General features: G+C 36.8%; 3 protein-coding genes across 3 annotated transcripts; 2 read left to right on the forward strand and 1 right to left on the reverse strand.

Moving 5' to 3' along the window:
- Positions 1-600: 600 nt before the first annotated feature.
- On the forward strand, positions 601-4,239 carry LOC126790712 (phosphate transporter PHO1 homolog 3-like). Its single transcript, XM_050517053.1, has 12 exons — positions 601-1,180; positions 1,278-1,641; positions 1,732-1,780; positions 1,900-1,971; positions 2,186-2,315; positions 2,442-2,562; positions 2,664-2,922; positions 3,025-3,129; positions 3,227-3,271; positions 3,371-3,520; positions 3,639-3,917; positions 4,003-4,239. The coding sequence occupies exons 1-12, from the start codon at positions 601-603 to the stop codon at positions 4,237-4,239; spliced, it is 2,391 nt and encodes a 796-aa protein (XP_050373010.1).
- Positions 4,240-12,099: 7,860 nt separating this feature from the next.
- On the forward strand, positions 12,100-15,942 carry LOC126790710 (phosphate transporter PHO1 homolog 3-like). The gene is made up of 12 exons (XM_050517052.1): positions 12,100-12,769; positions 12,892-13,237; positions 13,333-13,381; positions 13,529-13,600; positions 13,756-13,885; positions 13,997-14,117; positions 14,220-14,478; positions 14,563-14,667; positions 14,755-14,799; positions 14,921-15,070; positions 15,209-15,487; positions 15,575-15,942. Exons 1-12 carry the CDS (start codon positions 12,160-12,162, stop codon positions 15,806-15,808), a joined length of 2,400 nt encoding a protein of 799 aa, XP_050373009.1. The 5' UTR covers positions 12,100-12,159; the 3' UTR covers positions 15,809-15,942.
- Positions 15,943-16,309: 367 nt separating this feature from the next.
- On the reverse strand, positions 16,310-20,208 carry LOC126790714 (phosphate transporter PHO1 homolog 10). Its single transcript, XM_050517056.1, has 13 exons — positions 19,589-20,208; positions 19,146-19,382; positions 18,996-19,044; positions 18,833-18,904; positions 18,516-18,645; positions 18,246-18,366; positions 17,913-18,171; positions 17,686-17,790; positions 17,563-17,607; positions 17,324-17,473; positions 16,849-17,130; positions 16,620-16,756; positions 16,310-16,412 (listed from the first exon to the last, which is right to left on the reverse strand). The coding sequence occupies exons 1-13, from the start codon at positions 20,206-20,208 to the stop codon at positions 16,310-16,312; spliced, it is 2,310 nt and encodes a 769-aa protein (XP_050373013.1).
- Between the last annotated feature and the right edge of the window lie 3,959 nt (positions 20,209-24,167).

The raw sequence follows: 24,167 nt of genomic DNA on the forward strand, positions 1-24,167 counted from the left end.
ACTCTGTTCAAATTAATACACCCTTTCATGATTCAATCGTTATAAATTCATTATTGAACTAGGTCAGATAATTTCAATTCAAGATGTTATATTTTCATCAAAATGACCAGCTTATATCGTAAGATAAAGATTTTAAGGATACCGTGTGTTGATCATAAGAATAAAATAATGCCGCACGACTTGGCCTGATCGACCTTTTTTTTGGTGTGAAGAAAGGACTTGGCCTGACTCTCGAACTGCATGGCGTATAAAAGTCGGACTCTTCAAGAAGAGCAGAACTGCAGAACATTCCAACTTTAATTTCTCTACATGGCTACCTACTAGTACATATCCCTGTGTGACTGTATCCTTATTCGATAATTTTCAAAGTTCACCTAATAGGAGGAACTCAGATACAGTACTATATTTATATAGACACCACCTCCTCAGAGCTTAGCCAACCCTAAGTGATCAGTTGGCTATATATATGATCGCATGCATCGTTCTACAACCCAGAAAGACCCTGCTTATAATCAATCGTTCTAAGCAACATTTCAAATTGGATTTGACTTACTGCATCATCCGCTGTTTCGGTTCCTACATCAGCTGGGAAAGAGAGAAATGAAGTTTGGGAAGGAATTTTTAGCTCAACAGGTGCCAGAATGGCAAGATGCATACATGAACTACAGCTACCTAAAATCACTCATAAAAATTATCCAACATTCCAAGCACAAAAACAAGCCTCATCCTCACCACCACCGGCTCACATTGTATTCAGCCTTCGCTGGCCTCACCAGAAGTCGGCACCACCAGGAACCCACTAGCCCCTCTGCCGATATCGAAAACCAAGCCATACTGGTCCACGCTGTGAGCTCGGATGGAGAACCTCATGAGAGTTACGAGACCACTTTCTTAATGGCCTCCGATGAAGGCGGAGTTATGGAGTTGGAGTATTTCAGAAGGGCTGATGATGAGTTCAACAAAGTTCAGAAGTTCTATAGGGGAAAAGTTGCAGAGGTAATGAAGGAAGCCTCTCTACTTAACAAGCAAATGGACGCTTTGATTGCTTTCCGGATTAAGGTGGAGAATCCTCAGAGGCTGTTTGACTGGAACGTGGAGATGACTCGTCTTGCTTCGGATATTGCAGTTTCCACCACATCTCAGTTGGCTACTTCAGCTCCAACAGGGGCCAAAGCAAGCAGTTAATATTAATCATATTGTTATTTTGTACGTTCAAGACAATATTAGTTAATGAAGAAATGATCATTGATCTTGTTTATATTGTATATCATTTTCAGGACGGGCGATGGAAGTGATCGAAGAGGGTGGATCGTGTGGATCGTCCAGTAGCCACGGTGAACGATCCAGTGAAGATGATAAGGATGAGAAAAGGAGAGAAGATCATAATATCGACAATCAAAACCTTAAGGAGGAGAAGCCAAACAAGTACAGAAGGAACATGCCCGCGCCACTAGATGTACTAGATCGTGTGACAATGAATCAAATGGCTGAGACTCCACTTTCGACTATTAAAGGCGTCCTCAATGTGCCACAGCAGACGGAGCTCAAATTCACCAGGGAAAATCTCAAAAAGGTTGAACAACAGCTTAGAGGGGCTTTCATTGAATTCTACCAGAAGCTTAGGCTTCTAAAGAGCTATGGGTATGTACCCAAGACATATGATTCAATAAAGAAAACTATTTTATATCTCTTTTAATTACAGGTAGCTAATAGTTTTGAATGACTAAACAGGTTCTTAAATATATTGGCATTCTCAAAGATCATGAAGAAATATGACAAGGTATGCTGATGTTGTGATGATTAACCAACGTACCTCTCGTTGGTAAAGTCTTTGTCAGTCTTATAATTTTTTTGCCGGTAACATTTTCATGTTATTAACCATCTTAATTAATTTTGCAGGTTACTTCAAGACATACATCGAAACCATACATGAACATGGTTGATAACTCCTATCTTGGCAGCTCTGATGAGGTGAGAATTCGTCCGTCGTGCATCATGCATGTATTATATCACATAGAAGAAGATTAAAACAAATTCAGCTCCGGATTATGTGATGAAGATATTGATAGAGTGTGAATGTATTTATTTTGGTTTTGTCTCAAGGCTTTGATTTCATATATATTTTTGTTTTTGGCACCTTAATTTCTTTCTAGTCTGACAAGAATTATTTTGTTACGTACCAAAGGTTACCAAACTTATTGAGAGAGTTGAAGATACATTCATCAAGCATTTCTCAAACTCAAATCGGAGAAAAGGAATGGCGGTTTTGAGGCCTAAACCAAGAAAAGAAAGACATAGGATAACATTTGCCATGGGTATGACCTCAAGCACGTACTAAATTATCATTACAGAATTTTGAGTTTCTTATTAATAAATCATCTAACTTGTTACAACTGTGTCTATGTCCTTACCTCTGAATCTTTTTATTGGAAAACTTCTAGGTTGCCTTGTTGGTTGCACTGTTGCTCTCACCTTAAACCTCATTTTGACAATACGAGCTCGTCATGTTATGGACCAGTCTGGGACGACCAAGTACATGGATAACCTATTTCCCCTATACAGGTAATCAAACTAGGTTTTGTTTTGCTTCATAATCATCTGTCCAATTTATTGAAAAGATTATTGTACTTCATTTGCTTGACAAGTTAAAGTTCCAATTGTAGCTTGTTCGGATATGTTTTCCTACACATGCTATTGTATGCTGGAAACATATACTACTGGAGACGCTACCGAGTCAATTACTCTTTCATATTTGGTTTCAAGCAAGGAACTGAATTGGGATATAAAGAGGTTCTCCTTGTTGGTTTTGGTCTGGCAGTGCTAGCATTAGCTGCTACTCTGTCAAATCTTGACATGGAGATGGACCCCAAAACACAAGACTACAAAGCAATAACCGAATTACTCCCTCTGTTCTTGGTTTTGGTAAGATCATTCCACTATTATAAGTGCTTTCCTATGCTACATGCATCATATATCATTATATCTAGAAGACTAGAACTCTAAACTTGGCTTCTTTATGTGCAGCTTGTAGTTGTGATACTACTATGCCCATTAAACATCGTCTATCGCTCAAGTCGCTATTTTCTCCTTGTATGTTTTTTTCATGGTATCTGTGCTCCTCTATATAAGGTAAAGTTCAATTTCAGACACCTTATGTTAATGATCTAGGTGGCATAACTGATTCGTATAAGGTTCTAAAAATCTCGGGAACTTGCTTGTTTTGCAGGTCACACTGCCAGATTTCTTCTTGGCCGATCAGTTGACAAGCCAGGTTGATACTTTGGTCTAATATATAAGACACTGATAGTAATTTCCTTCTTTGTATTATTTTTGTTTGAATTATCTAAATTGGCTTTTACGAATAATGTAGGTGGAAGCAATTAGAAGCTTACAATTCTACATTTGCTATTATGGTTGGGGAGACTACAAACACAGAAACAACACTTGCGGATCAAACGTTGTTTTCAACACCTTTAGTTTCATCGTTGCTTGTGTTCCATTTTGGTTGCGCTTCCTTCAGGTACAATCTATGTGTCGATTCATTACTTGTAGTGCGTATTGTTGATCGCTGGTTCCTAGCAGTTTAAGCTTTCAGACGCTTACAAACGTTTGCCACTGCATGTACACTAATTTTTCAGTGCATCCGGCGCCTGTTCGAAGAGAAGGATGCACAGCAAGGTTACAATGGACTCAAGTATTTCCTTACAGTAGTAGCCGTTGGCATGAGGACAGCTTACAGTCTCAATAAGGATGTGAACTGGAAAATTCTTGCCGGGATTATCTCAATTGTTTCAGCTGGGTTTTGTACATATTGGGACATTGTTATAGACTGGGGGCTTCTGCAACGTAATTCCAGAAACCGCTGGTTGAGAGACAAACTCTTAGTCCCTTACAAAAGCGTGTATTTTGCAGCCATTGTGAGTAGCATTTAACATTTAACATGTACCAATTGCATTACTAAGGTACCTTAACATGTGCTAACCGATCACGTTTATTCTGCAGGTCTTGAATGTGTTGCTGAGATTTGCTTGGTTGCAGACTGTTCTGAATTTCAATGTTTCATTCATGCATGAACAGTCTATGATAGCAGTTGTGGCGATCTTGGAGATAATCCGTCGAGGTGTGTGGAATTTTTTCAGGTTGGAGAATGAGCATCTGAATAATGTTGGCAAGTATAGAGCATTCAAGTCTGTGCCACTGCCGTTCAACTATGAAGAAGATCACCAACACAATCACTGAAATTGTAGCTGTATAGAATTAGCTCTCAGGCTTTTAGCTTTGATCCAATTTTGTTCTCCCCACTTATCTATTGCTGTGAATCTTGTTGCATCCATATTCCTTGGATTCTTCAATTCTTTCGATTATACAGTACACACTACATGTATAGCGAAAACAATTTAATGGAGTAATTAAATTGCAGTCGACTGAACTTGAATTGCTGAACAGTTAAACATAGATCCGAGCTGGCCCAGAAGGCCCAGAGCGTCAGCCCAATTCAAGACCGAGTCCAGAACTCACGCACTATTATATGAAATTTTCTCCGCGTTTTTCATTCTCCATCTTCATCCTCAGATTAGGGTTTGTTTACTAGATTCGTCTACATAGTTCAATATTATCTCACCAGTCACCATGATGGACTTTAGGACGGACAATTAGATCAGGTCATTATAATATGTATGACTCAGTGCAGCTGATATATTAATCACGAATCTTAACTAGCTGACATTATTAAAATGAAAATCTACTGTGTGTTAGATATATATGTGAATGAAATGCATACAACATTTGTTTAACGATACTCCATTTCTACTATAATACTTAATTACTTTTTTTTAAATGACAATTGTCATATAAGAGAAAATGTAATGTACGAAACAACGTAAATAAACTCTCACTCTTTATTATGAAGTAACGATAATTAGGGTTTGCGAAATGAAAAACTCCTAGCACAACTAGAAGTTAAACTAGAAATCCACACTTCAATGTTGAATCTCTGGAGTTGGCATAATTGAACTTGACCAATTGATTTTTAATTTTTATCGTTTACATATTTTCCTTATTTGTCAACTTCTCGATCTCCCTTTTTTCTGTGCGTCTTCTAAGGGATTTCCAGGTGAACATGCTGACATTAATATATATAATGCTAATGACTTTTCCCTATACGAAGAACACGAGACCGGACAGCAAAATTGGAAATGTACGTTCAGACGTAGTAAAATATTTATAGTCCCATGGTAGTAGAAAGAATTATCACACTAATTACGACCAATTACAGTTAATGATGTTTATGAAATTTCATCAACTTATGAAGAAATTCAAAAGATGAATTAAAGAAGCCTCAGACTTTCACAACCAAACAGGGAAAATATTTGTAGTCTCCATGGTAGTGGAAAGAATTATCACTTTAATTACGACCAATTACAGTGAATGAAGCTTTTGAAATTTCATCATCTCATAAAGAAAATTAAAAGATGAATTAAAGAACTCTTGGAAAACAAGTTATGCCGTCATGCCTCACACTTCCACAACCAAACAGGGTAGTTGTTGAAGACTTGAAGTTTGTTACATTGTTGCAGCAGTATGTTGCTAGTAGCAGTTGGTCCATTTGTGAAGCATGGGGCTCAACTGCTGCAGCATGGGGTTTTCCTTTTTTTCTAGCTTTAATCCATGGCTTAGTATGACATAAATAGTTGGTAAAATTGCTAAAATACACTATAAATTTGGCTAAAATTGTCAATTTGCACCCCGAACTTGTATTTGAGTCAATTTACCTCCTAAATTTGGTAAAAATTGCCGATTTGTACCTCAACCGTTAAATTTAATTGTTTCTATCCAATTTTACGTCATATGTCATGCACATGAGAGGTAATGTTGTCATTTTCTATTTATTTTTGTCTTTAAAAAATAAAAATATTCTTTAAAAGTATGATTATTTTTTTAATCAAATTATTTATTTACATATTTTTTCTACATACTTAACCCTATTTCGAATTATATATTCAACATACCCATCCATTCAAATATAGTGTGTTGTGTATATGTATATATATATATTTATATTTATATTTATATGTACACATTGTTAGAGGAGGAACGAAACGAGAATAATAACGACATAATGGAACAAAACGTAACCGTTTAATTATCGATAATATGACCTATATATAGGCATTTCATAACAACAGTCTTGTAGGATTCGGAATTCTAATCTATTACCAGATATGCGAATTTATCTCTAACAGGAAACCTAATAAGGCTAAGGCACAAACAATGGTAGAATAGTAATTCTCCCAAAACACACATTTATTTTTAATTTTCAATGTATTTATTTATATTTTTCTAATATCTTTTAACATATCATATCACGTAAAATAATAAATGACATAAATGCCGATTTGCACCCTAAATTTGGCTGAAATTGTCAATTTGCACCCCGAACTTGCATTTGAGTCAATTTACCTCTTAAACTTGGTAAAAATTGCCGATTTACACCCCGAAGTTGTATTTGAGTCAATTTACCTCCTAAACTTGGTAAAAATTGCCGATTTGCACCCAATCCGTTAAATTTAATTGTTTCTATCCAATTTTGCGTCACATGTCATACATTTAAGGGGTAATATTGTCATTATATATTTATTCATATTAAATAATGAAATAAATTAATAAATTACTTAAGATGAACACTTGCTACAATGTTTGTTTTTTCGAAACATATTATTGATTTATATATTTATTATTTTATGTGATATGATATGTTAAAAGATATTAGAAAAAATATAAATAAATAAATACATTGAAAATTAAAAATAAATGTGTGTTCCGAGAGAATTATTATTCTACCATTGTGTGTGTCTTAGCCTTATTAGGTTTCCTGTTAGAGATAGATTTGCATCTCTGTAATAGATTAGGACTCCGAATCCTACGGGATTGTGGTTATGTAATTGTTAGGTTAATATTAACCTAGTAATGTTTGCCTTATTCTTATTCTTTTGCTTTATATTTTTGTATATTTATTTATTTCTTTTTACGTTTCCTACTCATGCTAGGAAAATGTGCAAATGATCGGAAACACGTCAAGAAGAGTGGATTTAGCGCACATTATGGATTCGGGTGAAAGTTTCAAGCCAAAAAGAGCAAATGTGGAGATTTCATAAGAAAAGAAAAGTCAACGCCGGAAAATGCCGGTTAAACTCCGGCGATGAGAAGGTGGTTGCCGGAAATGGTGGTGGTTAAAGTCAATAAGTCAATGAAGCATATTGGTGAATTATGAATTGTAAATTTTAATTTACAATTTAAATTCAAAATAGAAGAAGACAAATGAAGGAGACAATTTCAAGAACAAGATCCTCAATTTGTGCTCCATGAATTGGGGATTTAAATTTAAAATAGAAGAAGACAAATGAAGGGGACCATTTCAAGAACAAGATCCACAATTTGTGCTTCTACATTTATCCACCATATCTAACCATTCATCCCCTTACATCTCCACCATTCATTTGTGACCTTAAGGCCTTTAAATACCCTTATTCTTCACAAATTCGTGCATTCTCCTTCACCACACTAAAACTCCATCAAAACTTCATATTTTCCATATTTTTAACATAGTTTTCTTAGGCCTAAGTCATAGATATCAAGTTGTGCAAAGAAAAGTGTAAAGTGTCTTGAGTTTTCACCAAAAACTAAAGATCATTTACACTCTTGATCAATCACAAACTTGTTTCATAGATTTGGGTCACTTCACTCTCTTATCCTCTACTCATACTCTTTCTCAACCCTTGTTCTTTGTTTCTAGATTGTGTGGATAAAGTATGGTGTTCATGGAGTTCTTCTTTTGTTAGAACCCATTAATACCATACTTAGAAGCATTTTCTTTCTTATTACATCTTTGTGGGTAGTAAACCTTTAGAGGTACGGTTTGGTATCATTTATATCAAACCCTTGGTAATCTCTTCTCTCTTTACTCTACTTCTCTTTTGATGTATTTCATTTTCAAGGGTTGTTGTATTTAATGGGTTGTGAGTAGTTGGATTTGAGGCTAGGCTAGCCCTAGCCAAACTCATGTGCTAATGAATTTCATTTTACTTTTAATTGATGTTGATGCATGTTGAATCTATGGGCTTCTATACTTAAAATGTTTACTAAATGTGTTACTAATTTTGTCACCTAGAAACATGTTTAGGTAATTAATGAATCGGAACTTGAACTTGACAACTTCTTGAATCCGTGAGCATGGGTAGCCTTTAGGTGGTGGCTTAGTGTTTCTTATGGGAAATATTAAGTTGCTTGAATTTCTTACCATGAACTTAATGCTTGTGCCATGAGTGTAATTACTCTAAGGGGGTGTTATGCTTGTGGTACATAGCCCACTTGTATTATAAGGTAATATAATTGGGACTAAGGTTTTGTGATTTAATTTGGCTCCAAAAGACTTTGTTAAATTGCATGATTAGTTGGTTTCTTGGTAGCTTCACCAAAGCACTAGGGGGAAGTTTGTCAAACATGTTATGCATTAATCTTGAGTTACATTTGTGCATGAGTAAGGCTAGGTGCAATGCCTAAGTCTCTACTCCTCTTTTGATTATATCTCTACATTTACCTTTCTTTGTTGTTTTAGTGCAAGAATTAGTTTGCTTAGCTTAATTCTAAAATCAACCAAGTCGATTCACTACCACTTGTTAATATCATCTCCATGATTCTTAGCTTCCAAAGGGCTAAGGTTGTGAACTTGTAAAAAGTTAGAATGCATGTTTCTCTAGTTTTCTTGCGAAAATCTAGTTAGAGTTGAGTTTCCCCCAATCCCTTGGGTACGATACTCTACACTTTCCCTTACTAAAACTTGACCTCCTATACTTGGGAGTAGGTAGTTTCACACATAAATACACATAATCATACTTAAGTGATTCAACCAACAGTAATGCCTATATATTGGCCTCATTATCAATCAATAAACGGTTACGTTCTGTTCTATTACGTCGTTATTATTCTCGTTTTGTTCATCCTCCAACAATGTGTACATATAAAAATATATTTATACACAACACACTATATTTGAATGGGTGGGTATATTGAATATATAATTCAAAGTAGGGTTAAGTAGGTAGAAAAAAAGATGTAAATAAATAATTTGATTAACAAAATAATTCTCATTTTAAAGAATATTTTTATTTTTTTTAAAGAAAAAATATAAATAGAAAATGACAACATTACCCCTCATGTGCATGACATGTGACGCAAAATTGGATAAAAACAGTTAAATTTAACGGATGTGGTGCAAATCGGTAATTTTACAAAGTTTAAGAGGTAAATTGACTCAAATGCAAGTTCAGGGTGCAAATTGACAATTTCAGCCAAATTTAAAGTGCAAATCGGCATTTATGCCAATAATAAATATATAAATCAATAATATGTTTCGAAAAAAAAATTGTAACAAGTGTTCACCTTAAGTAATTTTATTAATTTATTTCATTATTAAATATAAAGAAATATAATAACAATATTGGCCCTCAAATGCATGACATGTGACTTAAAATTAGATGGAAAACATTAAATTTAATGGATATGGTGCAAATCGGCAATTTTTACCAAATTTAGAAAGTAAATTGACTCAAATGTAAGTTCATGGTGTAAATTGACAATTACGACCAAATTTTTGGTATAAATCGGCATTTTTACATAAATAGTGATTATAGGTAAAATAGTTTCTTAGTCTCTTTCTCTTTATACTTGTATATGTACAAGTTGTAATCTGTTGATTTTACAATCTTTCAATAAAGGAGAAAATTTCCCCAAAAGCTCTAAGTTGTTCTTTATGAATTTCATCAGTAGTCCGTCGGCCTCCAATGCTGACATATTCTAGTTCTACCTTGTTTTAAAGACTTCTTGGCCATCAAGCTTTTGGTAACTTTTACATAATCTTTGATTTTTTTGTGTAACTAACTGCTCTGATCTTCTAAAAAGATAGTATATACTATGCGTAATTCAAAAGTTGTGAGTTCGAACGAGCCCTATAGCTAGTATTTAAATTGTTTGCTCGATAGAAATCAAGAAAAAGTAGAGACGTGGTACGTTATTCTTGGAGGACTCTAACAATGTGAGCATGTGATTAGGTAGGAAGCTGCAGGACACGCTATGGAACACCATAAGAAGAGAATCTTCAACGATGGCTCCCATCCCGACTCTTTGTCCAAAGGCAATGTAACATGACTTGAAGATCACGAGGCATGCAGCACCAGCCGACTAATATTATTATTATTATGGATATAAATTTACCAATTATTTTTCATTTGTTTATTTTTTAAAATTCATGTCGTGTGTCGAATTGTTTAATTATTGTTTAACTTTGAATTGAAAAAAAGACTCATATCATGAGTTTAAAAAAATAAACACAAGGTAGATAAATAAATAATAATCGGTAAATTTGGTTCATTATTACTATTATTACTATATCTAATCCCGAGTACTCTTTTGTTCTTTTTTTCTTCTAGAGGGGTTAGAAATTCCGACACAACGTGCATATTTTCTTCATGTATTTAACTATTTAAGCATGTTTCTTTCTGGCAATGCCCCCGAAGGAATTACTTAGTTAGATTGTTCAACCAGAAAAAAAAAATACGACCTTGTCATGACAATCTGGAATAATTCGGATTTATTTTCTTGTCAATTGAATATTTATAGTCAATTACCCGGGGCATATTTTGTAGTGTGTACGTAGATGGTTGAAGAACTTTCTTGCTAATAATTATAGTGGTTCTCACCGTACTTTAAACAAGTCAGATGGGTTGAACATGACATTACCGTACCATATATATTCAGCGTAAAAATAAGCCTATGATTAAGGTCCAGGTTAGGTAATACGTACTCAATGATGAAAGTGAAGGTAACATTAAGCCTATGAGATTAGGTAATGAAAGTGAAGGTGACAACACGAGGCAATGAATTGGCTTAATTAATTACGGGAGAAATTCATTTGGTATATTATATGTTGCAATAATAATAATAATAATAATTAATTGATGCATGATGAAAATAATTATGTATTATGAAATGATATGGGGACCTATATAAGCATTACAAAACCACAATCCCGTAAGATTCAGAGTCCTAATCTATTACAGAGATGTTAATCTATCTCCTAACAGAAAACTTATTAGGTTAAGACACACACAAGAGTAGAATAATAATTCTCCTGGAACATTAGTTAATTTATAAGCTCTCATATTTTGAGATGTCTTTAGACAATACACGGGTAGATCTTTGTTTCGACACGAGATATGTTAATGCACTACACTGGCTAGTTTGATATAACTATGGGTTTTTAAAATTACCATTGTTGTTGTGTTGTGAATTGAATTAATGTGAATTAAAACAATTTCGTGTCTTCGTATTTAATAAATATTTATTTTTATAAACTGTTGTCATGTTATACAAATATCATTTTTCGAGTGATTTTCTTATACCAATAGCTTCTAACCATAAACCTGCTTCCAAAATTTGCTACCAATGACATGATCTTGAAAACAAACTGCTTAAAGTCTACCAAATACAATAAGAGCTGTTTTAAACAAAAAAAAAAACAAAGTTACACCAAACTAGTTCCCAGAAACTTAACCAATAATCTAGCCATTTTAATTTTCGAAATTCTCATAAACTTTTTTGGTACTCTTTAGGTGTCATACACTTGACATCCTAAGTAGAAAGTTCTAAGAAGCCCGTTCTTTGTTGATGTCTCTCTACGTACCGCAACCCTAAAGTCTCATGGATAGATGTCGCCAACTGTGACTGCTTCTACGCGTGGCATGAGACACTGTGGAGTCTGTGGCACACCATTATCTCTCTTAGTTTATACTTTATAGATTCAGTCGTAGCTAGCTCACTGCCCAAATCTTTCTGGTCGTCTCTGCTTCCTAATATTAAACTTCTTTCAACACAGATATTCTTGCGGACTTAGTAGTCGTTTGGTGTTCTATGTGTAGCCAAGTTTGAATTTTTGTGCATGATTGTCCAACCAAATAGGAGAAGCCTATGCATTATATATACGTGAGGCTTCACTTCCAACCTCATTGACATTTCTCATCCGGGTTTCCGCTTCATTTCAAACTTATAAAGTTATAAGCCACTGTTTATTTCTTCAATCGGTCTCCTAGCTCCGTACACCCCAGAATGAAGTTCGGAAAGGAATTTGCGATGCAAATGGTGCCGGAATGGCAAGAAGCATACATGAACTACAGCCACCTTAAAACACTCATAAAAGATATTCAACACTCCAAGCAAAGAGACAAGCCTCCTACTCCGGCGTCCACCACCGCGCCCCACCACATAAAGCGGGGGCTCACATTGTACAGAGCCTTCAGTGGTCTCACCAGAAGTCGACACCACCAAGAACCCATCAGCCCAAGTCTGGACATCGAAAACCAATCCATCCTTGTAAACCCTGTGATACCAGAAGGGTCTAATCACGAGAGTTATGAGACCACTTTCTTAATGGCTGCCGTGGACGAGGAGGATGGCGTTCTGGAGTTGGAGTATTTTAAAAAGGTTGATGATGAGTTCAACAAAGTTGAGAAGTTCTATAGGGGGAAGGTTGAAGAAGTCTTGAAGGAAGCTTCTGTGCTTAATAAGCAAATGGACGCTTTGATCGCTTTCCGGATTAAGGTGGAGAATCCTCAGAGACTGTTTGACTGGTCCGGCGAGATGACTCGTCTTGCTTCAGATGTTGCAGTCTCCACAGCTCAGTTGGCTGCTTCAACTCCTAGAGGCGCAAGGGCAAGCAGTAAGTACTAATTAAGTAAATCATCGATCACATGATTATATATGTCGCTTGAGAGATGATTGAGCTAATAAGAAAAAAAGATTACATGTCTGATGCATATAATGTGTTTCATCTCATTTCAGAACGTGCATCTTTTATGGAAGTGATCGAAGAGGGTGGATCATCCGGCCATTCCGGTGAAGATGATAGAGACGAGATAGAGAGGCTAAATTCTTTTGATAGAAAGGTTAAGGTAGAGAAGCCTGCACAGAAAGCTAGAGGGTCTAGACCTGCACCACTGGATGTGCTAAGTCGTGTGACAATGAATCAAACAGTTGAGACTCCACGTTCGACCATTAAAGGCGTCCTCAATGTGTCTCAGCAGACCGAACTCAAATTCAGCAGGCAAAACCTCAATAAAGTTGAAGAGCAGCTTAGGAGGGCTTTCGTCGTATTTTACCAGAAACTTAGGCTTCTAAAGAGCTTTGGGTAAGAAAATTAAAGATGTTTGGCTTGTTGGTTATTTAGTTTTTCTTACCTTAAGGGAACTGGTGGTTAACTATGATTTTTGATGAATGGAACAGGTTCTTGAATACATTGGCATTTTCAAAGATCATGAAGAAGTATGATAAGGTAGTTCCCTGCCAATATATAGATGATTGTTGTTAGTCATAGAATACAAGAAATGGAAAAAAGAAAAAAGTTGGATCTCTGTTCACTTTGTTGTGGTGAGTGATTTGGCTTGTAATACAATGGACTCATAGCTCATCAATTTTTCAGGTTGCTTCAAGAAATACGTTAAAGCCTTACATGAAGATGGTAGATAACTCCTACCTTGGCAGCTCTGATGAGGTGAGAATAATTTTGTTAAAATCTGTGTAGATATATCTATATAGGCTGAATAAACTTTGTTGTGTTTGTCCAAAACTCCAAATGCCTTGGTTTCTTCTTTTTAGCATAGTGTGTTGTCTGCTGTCTAGTCTCATATGAAATTTGTAAAACTACAGGTAACCAAGCTTATAGAGAGGGTTGAAAGTGCATTCATCAAGCATTTCTCAAACTCAAATCGCCGAAAAGGGATGGCAGTCTTAAGACCAAAGCCAAAGATAGAAAGACATAGGATAACATTTTTCTTGGGTAAGACCTCTAACTAATCAAATCAGTACTTACAGAGTTGAAGTTTCTTAGACTGAGCAAATTTCTATAGCTTTTTCTATCCTCTGAATATGTTTATGGAAAAACTGTTAGGTTGCTTTGCTGGCTGCACAATTGCTCTCACTTTAGCTCTGATTCTGATTGTACGCGCACGCGATATTATGCATAAAAAAGGGAGGACACAGTACATGGAGAACATATTTCCCCTATACAGGTAATGGAACTAAGGTTTTGTTTTGCTTCATATTCATCTGTCCAACTTATTGAATTGATTATTGTCCTTCACCTGCTTGACAAGTTAAAGTTCCAATTGCAGCTTGTTCGGATTTATCTGTCTACACATGCTAATGTATGCTGGAAACATATACTACTGGAGGCGCTACCGAGTCAATTACTCTTTCATATTTGGTTTCAAGCAAGGAACTGAGTTGGGCTACAGGGAGGTTTCTCTTCTTAGTTTTGGTCTCGCAGTTCTAGCTCTAGCTGCTGTTCTCTCAAATCTTGATATGGAAATGGACCCCCAAACCAAGGACTACAAAAAATTTACCGAACTTCTCCCTCTATTCTTGGTTTTGGTAAGATCATTCAACTTGTAGTTTTAGCTGTCATCATACTTCTAGCTAGAAATCTAAACTAAATTATATTCCTAATATGTGCAGTTTGTAATTGTGATATTACTTTGCCCACTCAACATCATCTACCGCTCAAGTCGCTATTTCTTCCTTGTGTGTGTATTTCATTGTATCGCTGCTCCTCTATATAAGGTAAAACTCAACTTCAGACACCTAATTATATCAAAGTACTTAACATAACTAATTAGTCACTAACTCAATGATGTGCTTGTTGTACAGGTCACTCTGCCAGATTTCTTCTTGGCTGATCAGTTAACTAGCCAGGTTAGTGAAATGCACCTATTTCCCCCTAGTCAGACATTGCGTGATATCATTCTTCCTCTTTCATTTTTCTCCTGCTCTTTGAATTAGAAACTGATTCTGAAATTTGTTTCACTGTATATAGGTGCAAGCCATTAGAAGCCTACAGTTCTACATGTGCTACTATGCTTCAGGAGACTATAAATTCAGAGAAACTAGTTGCAGATCAAGCGATGTTTTCAAAACTTTCACTTTCATCGTTGCTTGTATTCCATATTGGTCCCGCCTTCTTCAGGTACATCCCATTCATACCTTGTACTTTACTACATTGGCTCATTCCGTAGCAGTTTAAGTTTTTGGATTCACACAAAGCGTTCAAAGCCTCATTCTCAGCCTTCAGTTAGTAATGTTTACCATTTCATTAATTTTTCAGTGCCTCCGACGCCTGTTTGAAGAGAAGGATGCACACCAAGGTTACAATGCGCTCAAGTACTTCTTCACAATAGTAGCAGTTACCATGAGGACAGCTTACAGTCTCAATAAGGATGTGAACTGGAAAATTCTTGCCGGAATTTTTTCGATCATTGCAGCGCTGTATGGAACATATTGGGATCTTGTTGTAGACTGGGGGCTTCTCAACCGAAATTCTAAGAATCGCTGGTTGAGAGACAAACTCGTAGTCCCTCACACAAGTGTATACTTTGGAGCTATGGTGAGTAGCATTAAGGATTTTCAGAACTTCTATTGTCAAGTAACCTTCACATTTTCTAACTGGTTTCTTCTGTAATGGAAATTGCAGGTGTTGAATGTGTTGCTGAGATTTGCTTGGTTGCAGACTGTTTTAGATTTTAATGTTTCTTTCATGCATAGACAAACAATGTTAGCTGTTGTGGCCAGCTTGGAGATCATTCGCCGTGGGATATGGAGTTTTTTCAGATTGGAGAATGAACATTTGAACAATGTTGGCAAGTACAGGGCGTTCAAATCAGTGCCACTGCCCTTCAACTATGATGAAGACCACAAAGATGTGTAGGGAGTTCACCAGTAAACTCCAGTAGGAAAATGTCAAGCTGCAATATTTTTGCCCCTTCTATTTTTTGATTAATTTATTATGTAAATCTAGCTGCACTGTATTCCTCCAATTATTTGAGGAAATGTGTAAATGAAATTCACATAACTTGGCATACTGGAATCAAATTTAGCTGAAAATTTACTCTAGCAAAATCAAGTTTAGCAGAGGCCTTCCTCAAGCCTTGACTAAACAACAATAGAGCAAAATCACATGGCTGATCAAGAACTACACACTTGTGAATTTGAAGTTTCTCACTCAAATTCTATAAAAACTAGAACCAGATGAGTTTCTGTGAAAAATAACACTGACAGTGGTTCATGATCAATAAAGGACAAAATATGCAGTTTCATTTGCGCCTATCTATCATGGAAAAGAATTTACCACACGCCCTCCCAAAGGCTTGCAGTACAAAATTTTGGATGCTCAACATTTATGGTTGGAAGTAACTATGCTGGTTCATCTTCAGTCCTCCTTGTCGTCATCCTCATCATTGTAACTGAAAGGAAGAGGGACTGACTTGAAGGCGCGGTACTGACCTACGTTGTTTAGGTGCTCATTCTCTAACCTGGAACAATATAAACATTCATTATTAGGTTCTTAAGAACAAACTAAACAGCAGCCTAAACAGTCCTGTGGCATAGACGAGAACTCAGATAGATGATCAGTTATTTCTGTCTGTTTTACAATATACGACTGGAGACAATATTATAAGTTTATAACAAGCCTCAGTACCCTTACCACATTAGATATGTTGATGATATGATAATTATACCTGAAAAAGCTCCACATGCCACGACGGATGATCTCTAGGCAGGCATAGATGGTTGTTACTGTCATTTTATGAAGGGATGGCAATCTAAATTCCAACACCAACTGTATCCAAGCTAGTCGTAATATTACATCCAAGATCTGTTATGAGTTCCCCAAAACAACATCAATTAACAGCACAACCTGTTACATGAAACCAAATTACGCACAAAATTCATGCATTTAAACATTACCATTGCTGCAAAGTATATGCTTTTGTGTGGAACTTGAAGTCTATCTCTCAAAAATCTGTTCTTTGATTGCTTTTGTAGTAGTCCCCAGTCTACTACAATGTCCCAATATGTATTCATCATTGTTGCAACAGCAGAGCTTAACAAAGCTAACACCATCCATGAGGTCTTTCCTTTATGTAGCTCATATATAGTTCTTATGATAACTGCAACAATCGTCGAAAGGTACTTTAAACCATTGCACAAGTGTTTCAAATCCTTTTCTTCACACAGTCGACGAATGCACTACAAGAGAAGATAATCTATTAGGGCACCCTTTCCTTGAAAAATACATGATTCTCCAAGTTTTCTCTTTTTGAGATTAAAAAAAAAAACATTGTTAAAATTTTAATTGATATAATCCAACTCGAATACATTTCCATCAAGAATAAAGCTAGCATATTCCCAAAATATCATAAGAAATTAGACATGAGGGAACCTGTAGGAAGCGCATCCAATATGGTATGACAGCAATAACAAAATACAAAGAATTGTAGACGCCATGCTTATGGCACTTTCTTTGCCGCCTTGAAGATTCTCCCAAACCATAGTAGCAGATATATAAGACAAAACTTCTTAAGGCTTGCATCTGATATCAAGCAAAAGCAAATAAACCAGTAAAAACCAGTCATCAATTGTTTCTAATGGTAGCTAATAAGGTAGAAGGAGATACTATACCTGGCTAGTAAGCTGATCTGCCAAGAAAAAGTCTGGGAATGTTTCCTGTAAAGAAAATCGATGAGCAAGATACTTTCATATATCAGCTAGCTGTCTAGTTACTTATATTCAACTATGAATTACCGGGTAAAGAGGGGCACATATGCAGCGGAATAAGGTCCAAGTAAAGAAGAAACGACTTGAACGGTATATAATGTTGAAAGGGCAGAAAGTGATGACAAGGATTAACTGCAAAGATAAAGAAATAAGTTCTATGAGCAGAAGGTCATGTAACAGAATTTTTGTGAGATCAATAATTGTATCCAAGAGATTCAACAAAGACTACAGTTTATAAGTTTGGAAAATCTCACAATAAGTAAGCCGAGAGGAATCATCTGATTGAGTGTCTTGTAATGTCTACCAGACAAGTCCATTGCCAAGTATATGTTTGCTAGGAAACCACCCAATGCAAGTAAGGCAAGACCAGTGCTAAGAAGGAAAACTTCTCGGTAACTCAACTCAGTTCCTCTCTTCAAACCAAATATAAATGGATAGTTTATCCGATAACGCCTCCAGAAGTATATATCAGCAGAAAACATAAGCAAATGTAGGACAATGTATCCAAATAAACTGCAAGGAAATGCACTTACATCTCAGAGAAAAAAATAAGTCAAATGAAATTTAGAAGTACTAAGAGTACTGACCTGTAAAGAGGGAAAATATTTTCCATATACTGTGTCCCATCCTTTTTATCCATTAGCTTTTGAGCTTGTATTCTTAATACAATAGCAACCAGTAGAGCAATTGAGCAACCGGAAAAGAAACCTAAGGATCAAAACTACGAATTAATCAATGGATACCCCCACAAAAACTGTTAACAGGTGTAGCAATGCATGTTCTGACATTCATCTTGTACAATGGTGGAGCAGAACTTTTAACCGGCATTACACGGTTTACACCTATTTGATACTTACCCGATAAAAACGATACTTTGTGCTTCTCTGTCTTTGCTTTTGGCCTCAGTAACTTCATACCTTTTCTACGATTTGAGTGGGAAAAAATCTTGATGAAGGTAGCCTCCACCCTCCCCATGAGGTTAGTAACCTATAAGAAAATGTAGAAGACCCACAAAACTGTCAAAGATCCCACTCCAACTAGCTACCTTACAGGACATTATAATTAGAGTGTTTTTTTTCTTGGTAAATATTTTCATATCCTATGAGCAGGATTAGAGAAGGCAACAGATTATATAAACACAATGCTCAATGAGGACTTCTGATTTCTGACTGACCTCATCAGAGTTGCCAAGATCAGAGTTATCTACTATCTGCATGTATGACCTGGAAGCTCTTCTTGATGAGAACTGTGGATTCAAAACATATCAGTAAATAAGCATAGAAGTTCCATTACTTCAATTGTAAATGAAATGAGTATATGCAACAAAACAATCTGACCTTTTCATACTTCTTCATAATCTTGGAAAATGCAGAGAGGTTCATAAAACTGCTATCAATTCGCACGAGTATAAGCACAAAACAATTTAGGCAAACCAAAGAGGAAGACCAATATGCAGAATGGTAATGCATGCTGACAAAGTCTGTTACCTATAGTGCTTTAGAAGCCGAAGCTTATGGTAAAATTCAATAAATGCCACCCTCAGTCGTTCTTCCACTCCCCTTAGCTCATCTTTGTCAAAGCTCAAATGTTCTTCTTTCGAGTCCTTAAAAACACCTTTTATGGTTGATATTGGAGATTCAAGTGTATGAATAATTCTCACACCCTCAAGAACTTCCAGGGGATCTCGGTTATAGTCATAGGTATGGAACACCTCTCTGCTATTACTTCTAGTAATTGTAGCATGGTTTGGTTTAGAATCTGAGGCACCCGGGCGTGGTTCTTGCTGGTCCTTATCATTTGCTTTTACTCCAGATCCTAATACTCCAAGCTCAACTTCTGTAAATTTTCCAGAAAATAATACACTTTGGGAATTAGAAGATAACACATAACATTCTTAATAGTTTAGTCAATTCTTGAACTAAACCGTAACTCATGTTTGAACTCGATTAACTGTCTCATATGCTCAACTTCTCCAATTTGGCATTGTTGTTGAATTAAGGGTAGTTCACATGTACCTGAAGTATCAGCTGCGCTTGTATTCCTTGTAAGAGGCATTGTAATATCAACACAGTCACGCCTCCCTGAACTTGAGCTATCTTGATGTCGATTCTTCACCTTAATCCTCAGTGCAACCAAAGCATCCATTTGTTTATTTAACAGACTTGCTTCCTGCTTCACCTCCTCAAATTTGCCCTTGTAAAATGTATTCACCTTGTTGAGCTCTTCGTCAAGTTTTGTGAAGAATGTCACCTCAAGTTCTCCTCCTTCCTCTGACTGCCTCAGGAATTTGGTCATGTAAAACTGCTTGGAACCATCCCGGCGTAATGTGTTCACATCTATTACTTGATCCTCGACATCTCTTCCTCCACCCAATGTTCCGCTAAGAGACGATTTCTGCTCAAAATCTCTAGGGGATGTCACACTAGGGTGCTGCTTACTTTGCTTGTACTCTCTCAGCTCCCCCAGTATCCTCTTGAGGCCATTATAGTCCATATAGGCTTCTGCCCACTCGGGCACCATTTGTTTCTTGAAGTCCTTGCCGAATTTCATCTTTTTACTTTTCTTGCAAGTTTATAGTTGCTTGATCATATCACAATCTACCCAAGAAGACATTTTACCAGTTCAAACAACCAAGATCATAGTCACAGCTCAAAACTTTATGAAACAGAACAATCCGTATGTGTGTGTGTGTGTAGAAAATGAAATGGATTTAAACAATTAAACGAATAATTTAGCAATAACCCAATGAGGAATAACAAAAACAGATGTCCCACTCCTAAAATCAGTCATTCTGATACAACTAGCATAGCTCAGAAGAAGAAACTAACCAGGGAGACAAAACAAAAGATAAAGGTTCACTAGAGTAGTACATGCATTTGCACACAGAATCACATTGAGCAAGTTGATCAGACAGTGAGAGTAAGTCGATAATACCTGGATTCAGTGAAGTTAACTAAGTATGATTCCTGAAGAGCAGAATCAATTTAGCAGAATTGAAGTTTTTTCAGAGACCAATCCCGGAAACCGCCATTGTTACAGTTCCTTAGTGTGAACTGGAGAAAAAGAAAGAGCAGGGCAGTGTGTGAAGTATGAGCTATGCTGTCAATCCTGTCATGGCATATATGGATAGAACTCATAGAAGTCGAGTAACACGTAGCCCATTACATGCAGCTCCGTGTGACACTAAATTCGCAAAGCAACCATAGAATTCAGCATCGGGTATTTATTGGCTAGGTTCGACTGCAAGGCAGTGTTAGAAGTCAGTTCTACACGCGTCCACCATTGGCGATGAAACGTTTTGTTGGGAGGGATGATGGTGATGAATGATGCCCAATGCGGTGCCCTAGGAATCACCACAGTGCGGATTCTAACTTAAATTCTAACTTGCCCATATATACTTGAGGTTAGGCCCAAGAGGCTGAAGAAGATGAAAGAAGTAAAGTCTCGGTAGATGGACGTAAAAGTGTTAGCTACCATAGACTCTGGGCTAACATGAGGTCTGACTGTTGAATGCCAGCGAATTTTCAGGTCGAGCGGGGATCTTGACTACTCACATGATAATCGCACCGGACCCAAATGTTAATTGAATACTTACGGGCCACATGCGGTTCATACTGTTTATGAGACGGAGGGTTGGCTCCCACACATCCAAATACCATTATCTAAAAAAATTACGATGATTTAAAACACCACATAACAAATCCACTCAAATAGTTGAATTGCGATACTTTCGTACTGTTACAATCAAGATCAAACTAATCTTCGAGTCCAAATCTTAAACATTACTATTTATAAAGGTGGTGACACCACTAATGAATGGAAGTGCTCATTAGCAGCAAGTATCAATAAAACATCGAGTTATGAAATTAGAAACTAGGCGCTTTAAGATTCATAGTCATACAATCGTCTCACATTTTGAACATAGCACTTGCAGATTAACTCGAAGAAAACATATTATAAAATGAAATCGAAAAGAGTACATATTGTCACGTCCCATTTTCGGGAGTGTCTATCGTGGACATCACTGGTTATATGAGCTTCATGCATATGTGGGATTGCTCCAAGATCAGAAGTGTGAGAGATATATGCATTCCCCTTCCTAGGGGTTCAGACAGGCCGATTCGGTCAAGTTTGAGAAGCTTGTCGCTAGTCGGGGACTTAACGTCAAAAAAAGGAATAGGCCGCCCTACACACTGGTCGGGGTCTGGAGCCAATCCCCTCATGAGCCCAAGATAGGGCGAAACCAGTGCATTGCCCCGTTTGATAAGGCTGGCTCCATAGGGATGGAGCGCCGCATGGACCAAGTGTGGCAACCGAATGGCTAGGTCCGTGACAAGATGCTGACATGTGGCCTCTTTTTTTTTTTTGGTAAAACCTTTTAGTACTATCAGCTTGTTATTTAATTTAGTTAGTCACCTCTACTTTTTTTTTTTCAAAATCTACTATCGTGAATTTCTTTTTTCAAATATTTGCATAATTTAATTTGAGAAATATTAAACAGCGACAAACATGTCTCGTAAACCAAGTATACTGATATTATCTCAATTTGGCCACCTCACAAAAGATCTCTGTATAATTAGATATTATTCACTTACTTATAAACTTTATTTTTTGGTTATTTTTAGATGTGAGATCTCTCCTTTCCAACACGTCCTCCCACGTGCAACCTAATTTTTAAGTCTGCACGTAAAATAGATTAACCCACATTGTGGGACAAAATAAACCGGGCCTTCAACAAACACTTGGTGATAGTAAAATCGAAAACTTTCCGATGATAACTGAATGGAACCTAGCTTGGGTCTATGACAAAGTGGCACCCAAACTCGGGCCCACATCAAATTGGAGACGCGACTGGTGATATGAAACTCTTCAAGATTGTAAACTGCGGAATTAAAAACAATCAAAACACACACAACACATGTATTTATGTCGAAGAATTATTCTTCTCTTATTATTATGCTTAAATGTTACAATCTTTATTGATGCGTCCCAAACTTTTTACCCTCCCTTACAAATTTACTTTTACCTTTTACTCTAATCGAGGGTCGTTTTAACTTTTAAGTGTAGTTACTCTAAAGTTGACTTTACGATGCGTAACTTTTTTGAGAAACTTCCTTTATGGAAGTTGTAGAACTCGTCGATACGAGTTCGTAGACACATGGTACGCCAAAATCAGAGTTCGTATGAAAAAGATACGAACCAAAAAAGGTATTGGGGCATTTTTAGAAAATAGTATAAATATGTGGTTTAAAGGAGAAAAATCGGAAATTCTGAAAATTCAAAATCGGTTCACGCCACTATTCACATGACTATGTTATCGTCTCTGGCGCCGATCTCCGCAGTCTGGTCATCGATCGGGACACCACCAGTCAAATTCACTCGGACTCGCCATTTCCCATTGATTGGTACTAGTTCCACGCTGCGCCGACCGCAGTGCAAGTCGCAACAATGATTGCAAGATTCGGATGGAAGTCAACGCCGTTGTGCGGCCTCTCCCGGCGACTTCGAAGCTCGGGGATGCTGCAGTTCGTCCTATCCCTTCCTTATGGGCTCGATTCGATCAGAGTTGGGCGACGAATCGTGATATATCACAAATTCAAAATCGTTGCACTAATCTGAGATTGAAACGCGTTTTCCGGCCACTTCTCGGCTGAATGGGGTTGAGCTGCAGGTATGAAAAGTGTTTATTTTCTCTTGATCTACAACTTGGATGTTTGAGTCGAGTGGTTTTGGAGTAGTTGGAGGTGGTGGCACGTGGGGCCCACACTCAGCCGTTATGGCGACATATGTGGTGGCACATGCAATAGTTTTTGGATTAGTGGGTTGCTCCACTGAGTTGCATTCATCGATACGAACCCAACAATATATAAATTGTCGAATTTGGTTATAGTATGAGCGTGTGGGGATAATTCTAGGTTGAGGTTTACACATTTGTGATCTTTTATGAATATGAATGATTGTTTATGTGTTGCTCTGTGATTCAGGATGACGTACGGATACATTGCGTTGACGAGGATCCGTACATTAGGTGTTTCTAGCTACGGTGAGTGGACCTTTTTTTTTAATATATATGCATGCGGTTTTATTTTCAAAATGATCGATTAATTTTCTTGTCTTGATAATGATGGTTGTTGTGTGATTGGCTTGATGGATGATTGATATGATGTTGATTGTGTGTGTCTGTTTTGATGTGTTGGTTGTGGGTTTAGTTGTCAGAAAAGAATATGTGCTATGATACGTCGCCTTTAAATTTATATAAGTGTTGTGTACTTGTGGTGAGGTTGTGATATTATTTGTCAAGAAAAGATAATGGGTTTATGTGGAGAAAAGTTAGGTACCGTGTGATCGTTTGGGTGTGGATTATGTTGTTACAGTTAGTTGGATTGATTGGCTTGAGCATTGAGTATGGGTCTGGAAATGGTATTAGATATATGATTACGAGTGAGACTTGGGGTGAGGTTACGAAGTGGTTGATGGAGTTATTATGAGACATATTAAGACACTAGAAA

This window comes from Argentina anserina, chromosome 4, assembly GCF_933775445.1.
Source record: "Argentina anserina chromosome 4, drPotAnse1.1, whole genome shotgun sequence".
NCBI classification, from domain to species: domain Eukaryota; kingdom Viridiplantae; phylum Streptophyta; class Magnoliopsida; order Rosales; family Rosaceae; genus Argentina; species Argentina anserina.

What these genes read in the sequence shown, in the direction of transcription:
- LOC126790712 (XM_050517053.1), top strand. Translation starts at nt 601, where the DNA reads ATGAAGTTTGGGAAGGAATTTTTAGCTCAACAGGTGCCAGAATGGCAA. An exon ending in AGGCTTCTAAAGAGCTATGG is followed by an intron (nt 1,642 to 1,731) that starts GTATGTACCCAA and finishes ATGACTAAACAG; the next exon opens with GTTCTTAAATATATTGGCAT. An exon ending in TCCCTCTGTTCTTGGTTTTG is followed by an intron (nt 2,923 to 3,024) that starts GTAAGATCATTC and finishes CTTTATGTGCAG; the next exon opens with CTTGTAGTTGTGATACTACT.
- LOC126790714 (XM_050517056.1), bottom strand. Translation starts at nt 20,208, where the DNA reads ATGAAATTCGGCAAGGACTTCAAGAAACAAATGGTGCCCGAGTGGGCA. An exon ending in TTCCTCTCGGCTTACTTATT is followed by an intron (nt 17,791 to 17,912) that starts GTGAGATTTTCC and finishes TTATCTTTGCAG; the next exon opens with TTAATCCTTGTCATCACTTT. An exon ending in TATGTGCCCCTCTTTACCCG is followed by an intron (nt 17,608 to 17,685) that starts GTAATTCATAGT and finishes TTTTCTTTACAG; the next exon opens with GAAACATTCCCAGACTTTTT.
- LOC126790710 (XM_050517052.1), top strand. Translation starts at nt 12,160, where the DNA reads ATGAAGTTCGGAAAGGAATTTGCGATGCAAATGGTGCCGGAATGGCAA. An exon ending in AGGCTTCTAAAGAGCTTTGG is followed by an intron (nt 13,238 to 13,332) that starts GTAAGAAAATTA and finishes TGAATGGAACAG; the next exon opens with GTTCTTGAATACATTGGCAT. An exon ending in TCCCTCTATTCTTGGTTTTG is followed by an intron (nt 14,479 to 14,562) that starts GTAAGATCATTC and finishes TAATATGTGCAG; the next exon opens with TTTGTAATTGTGATATTACT.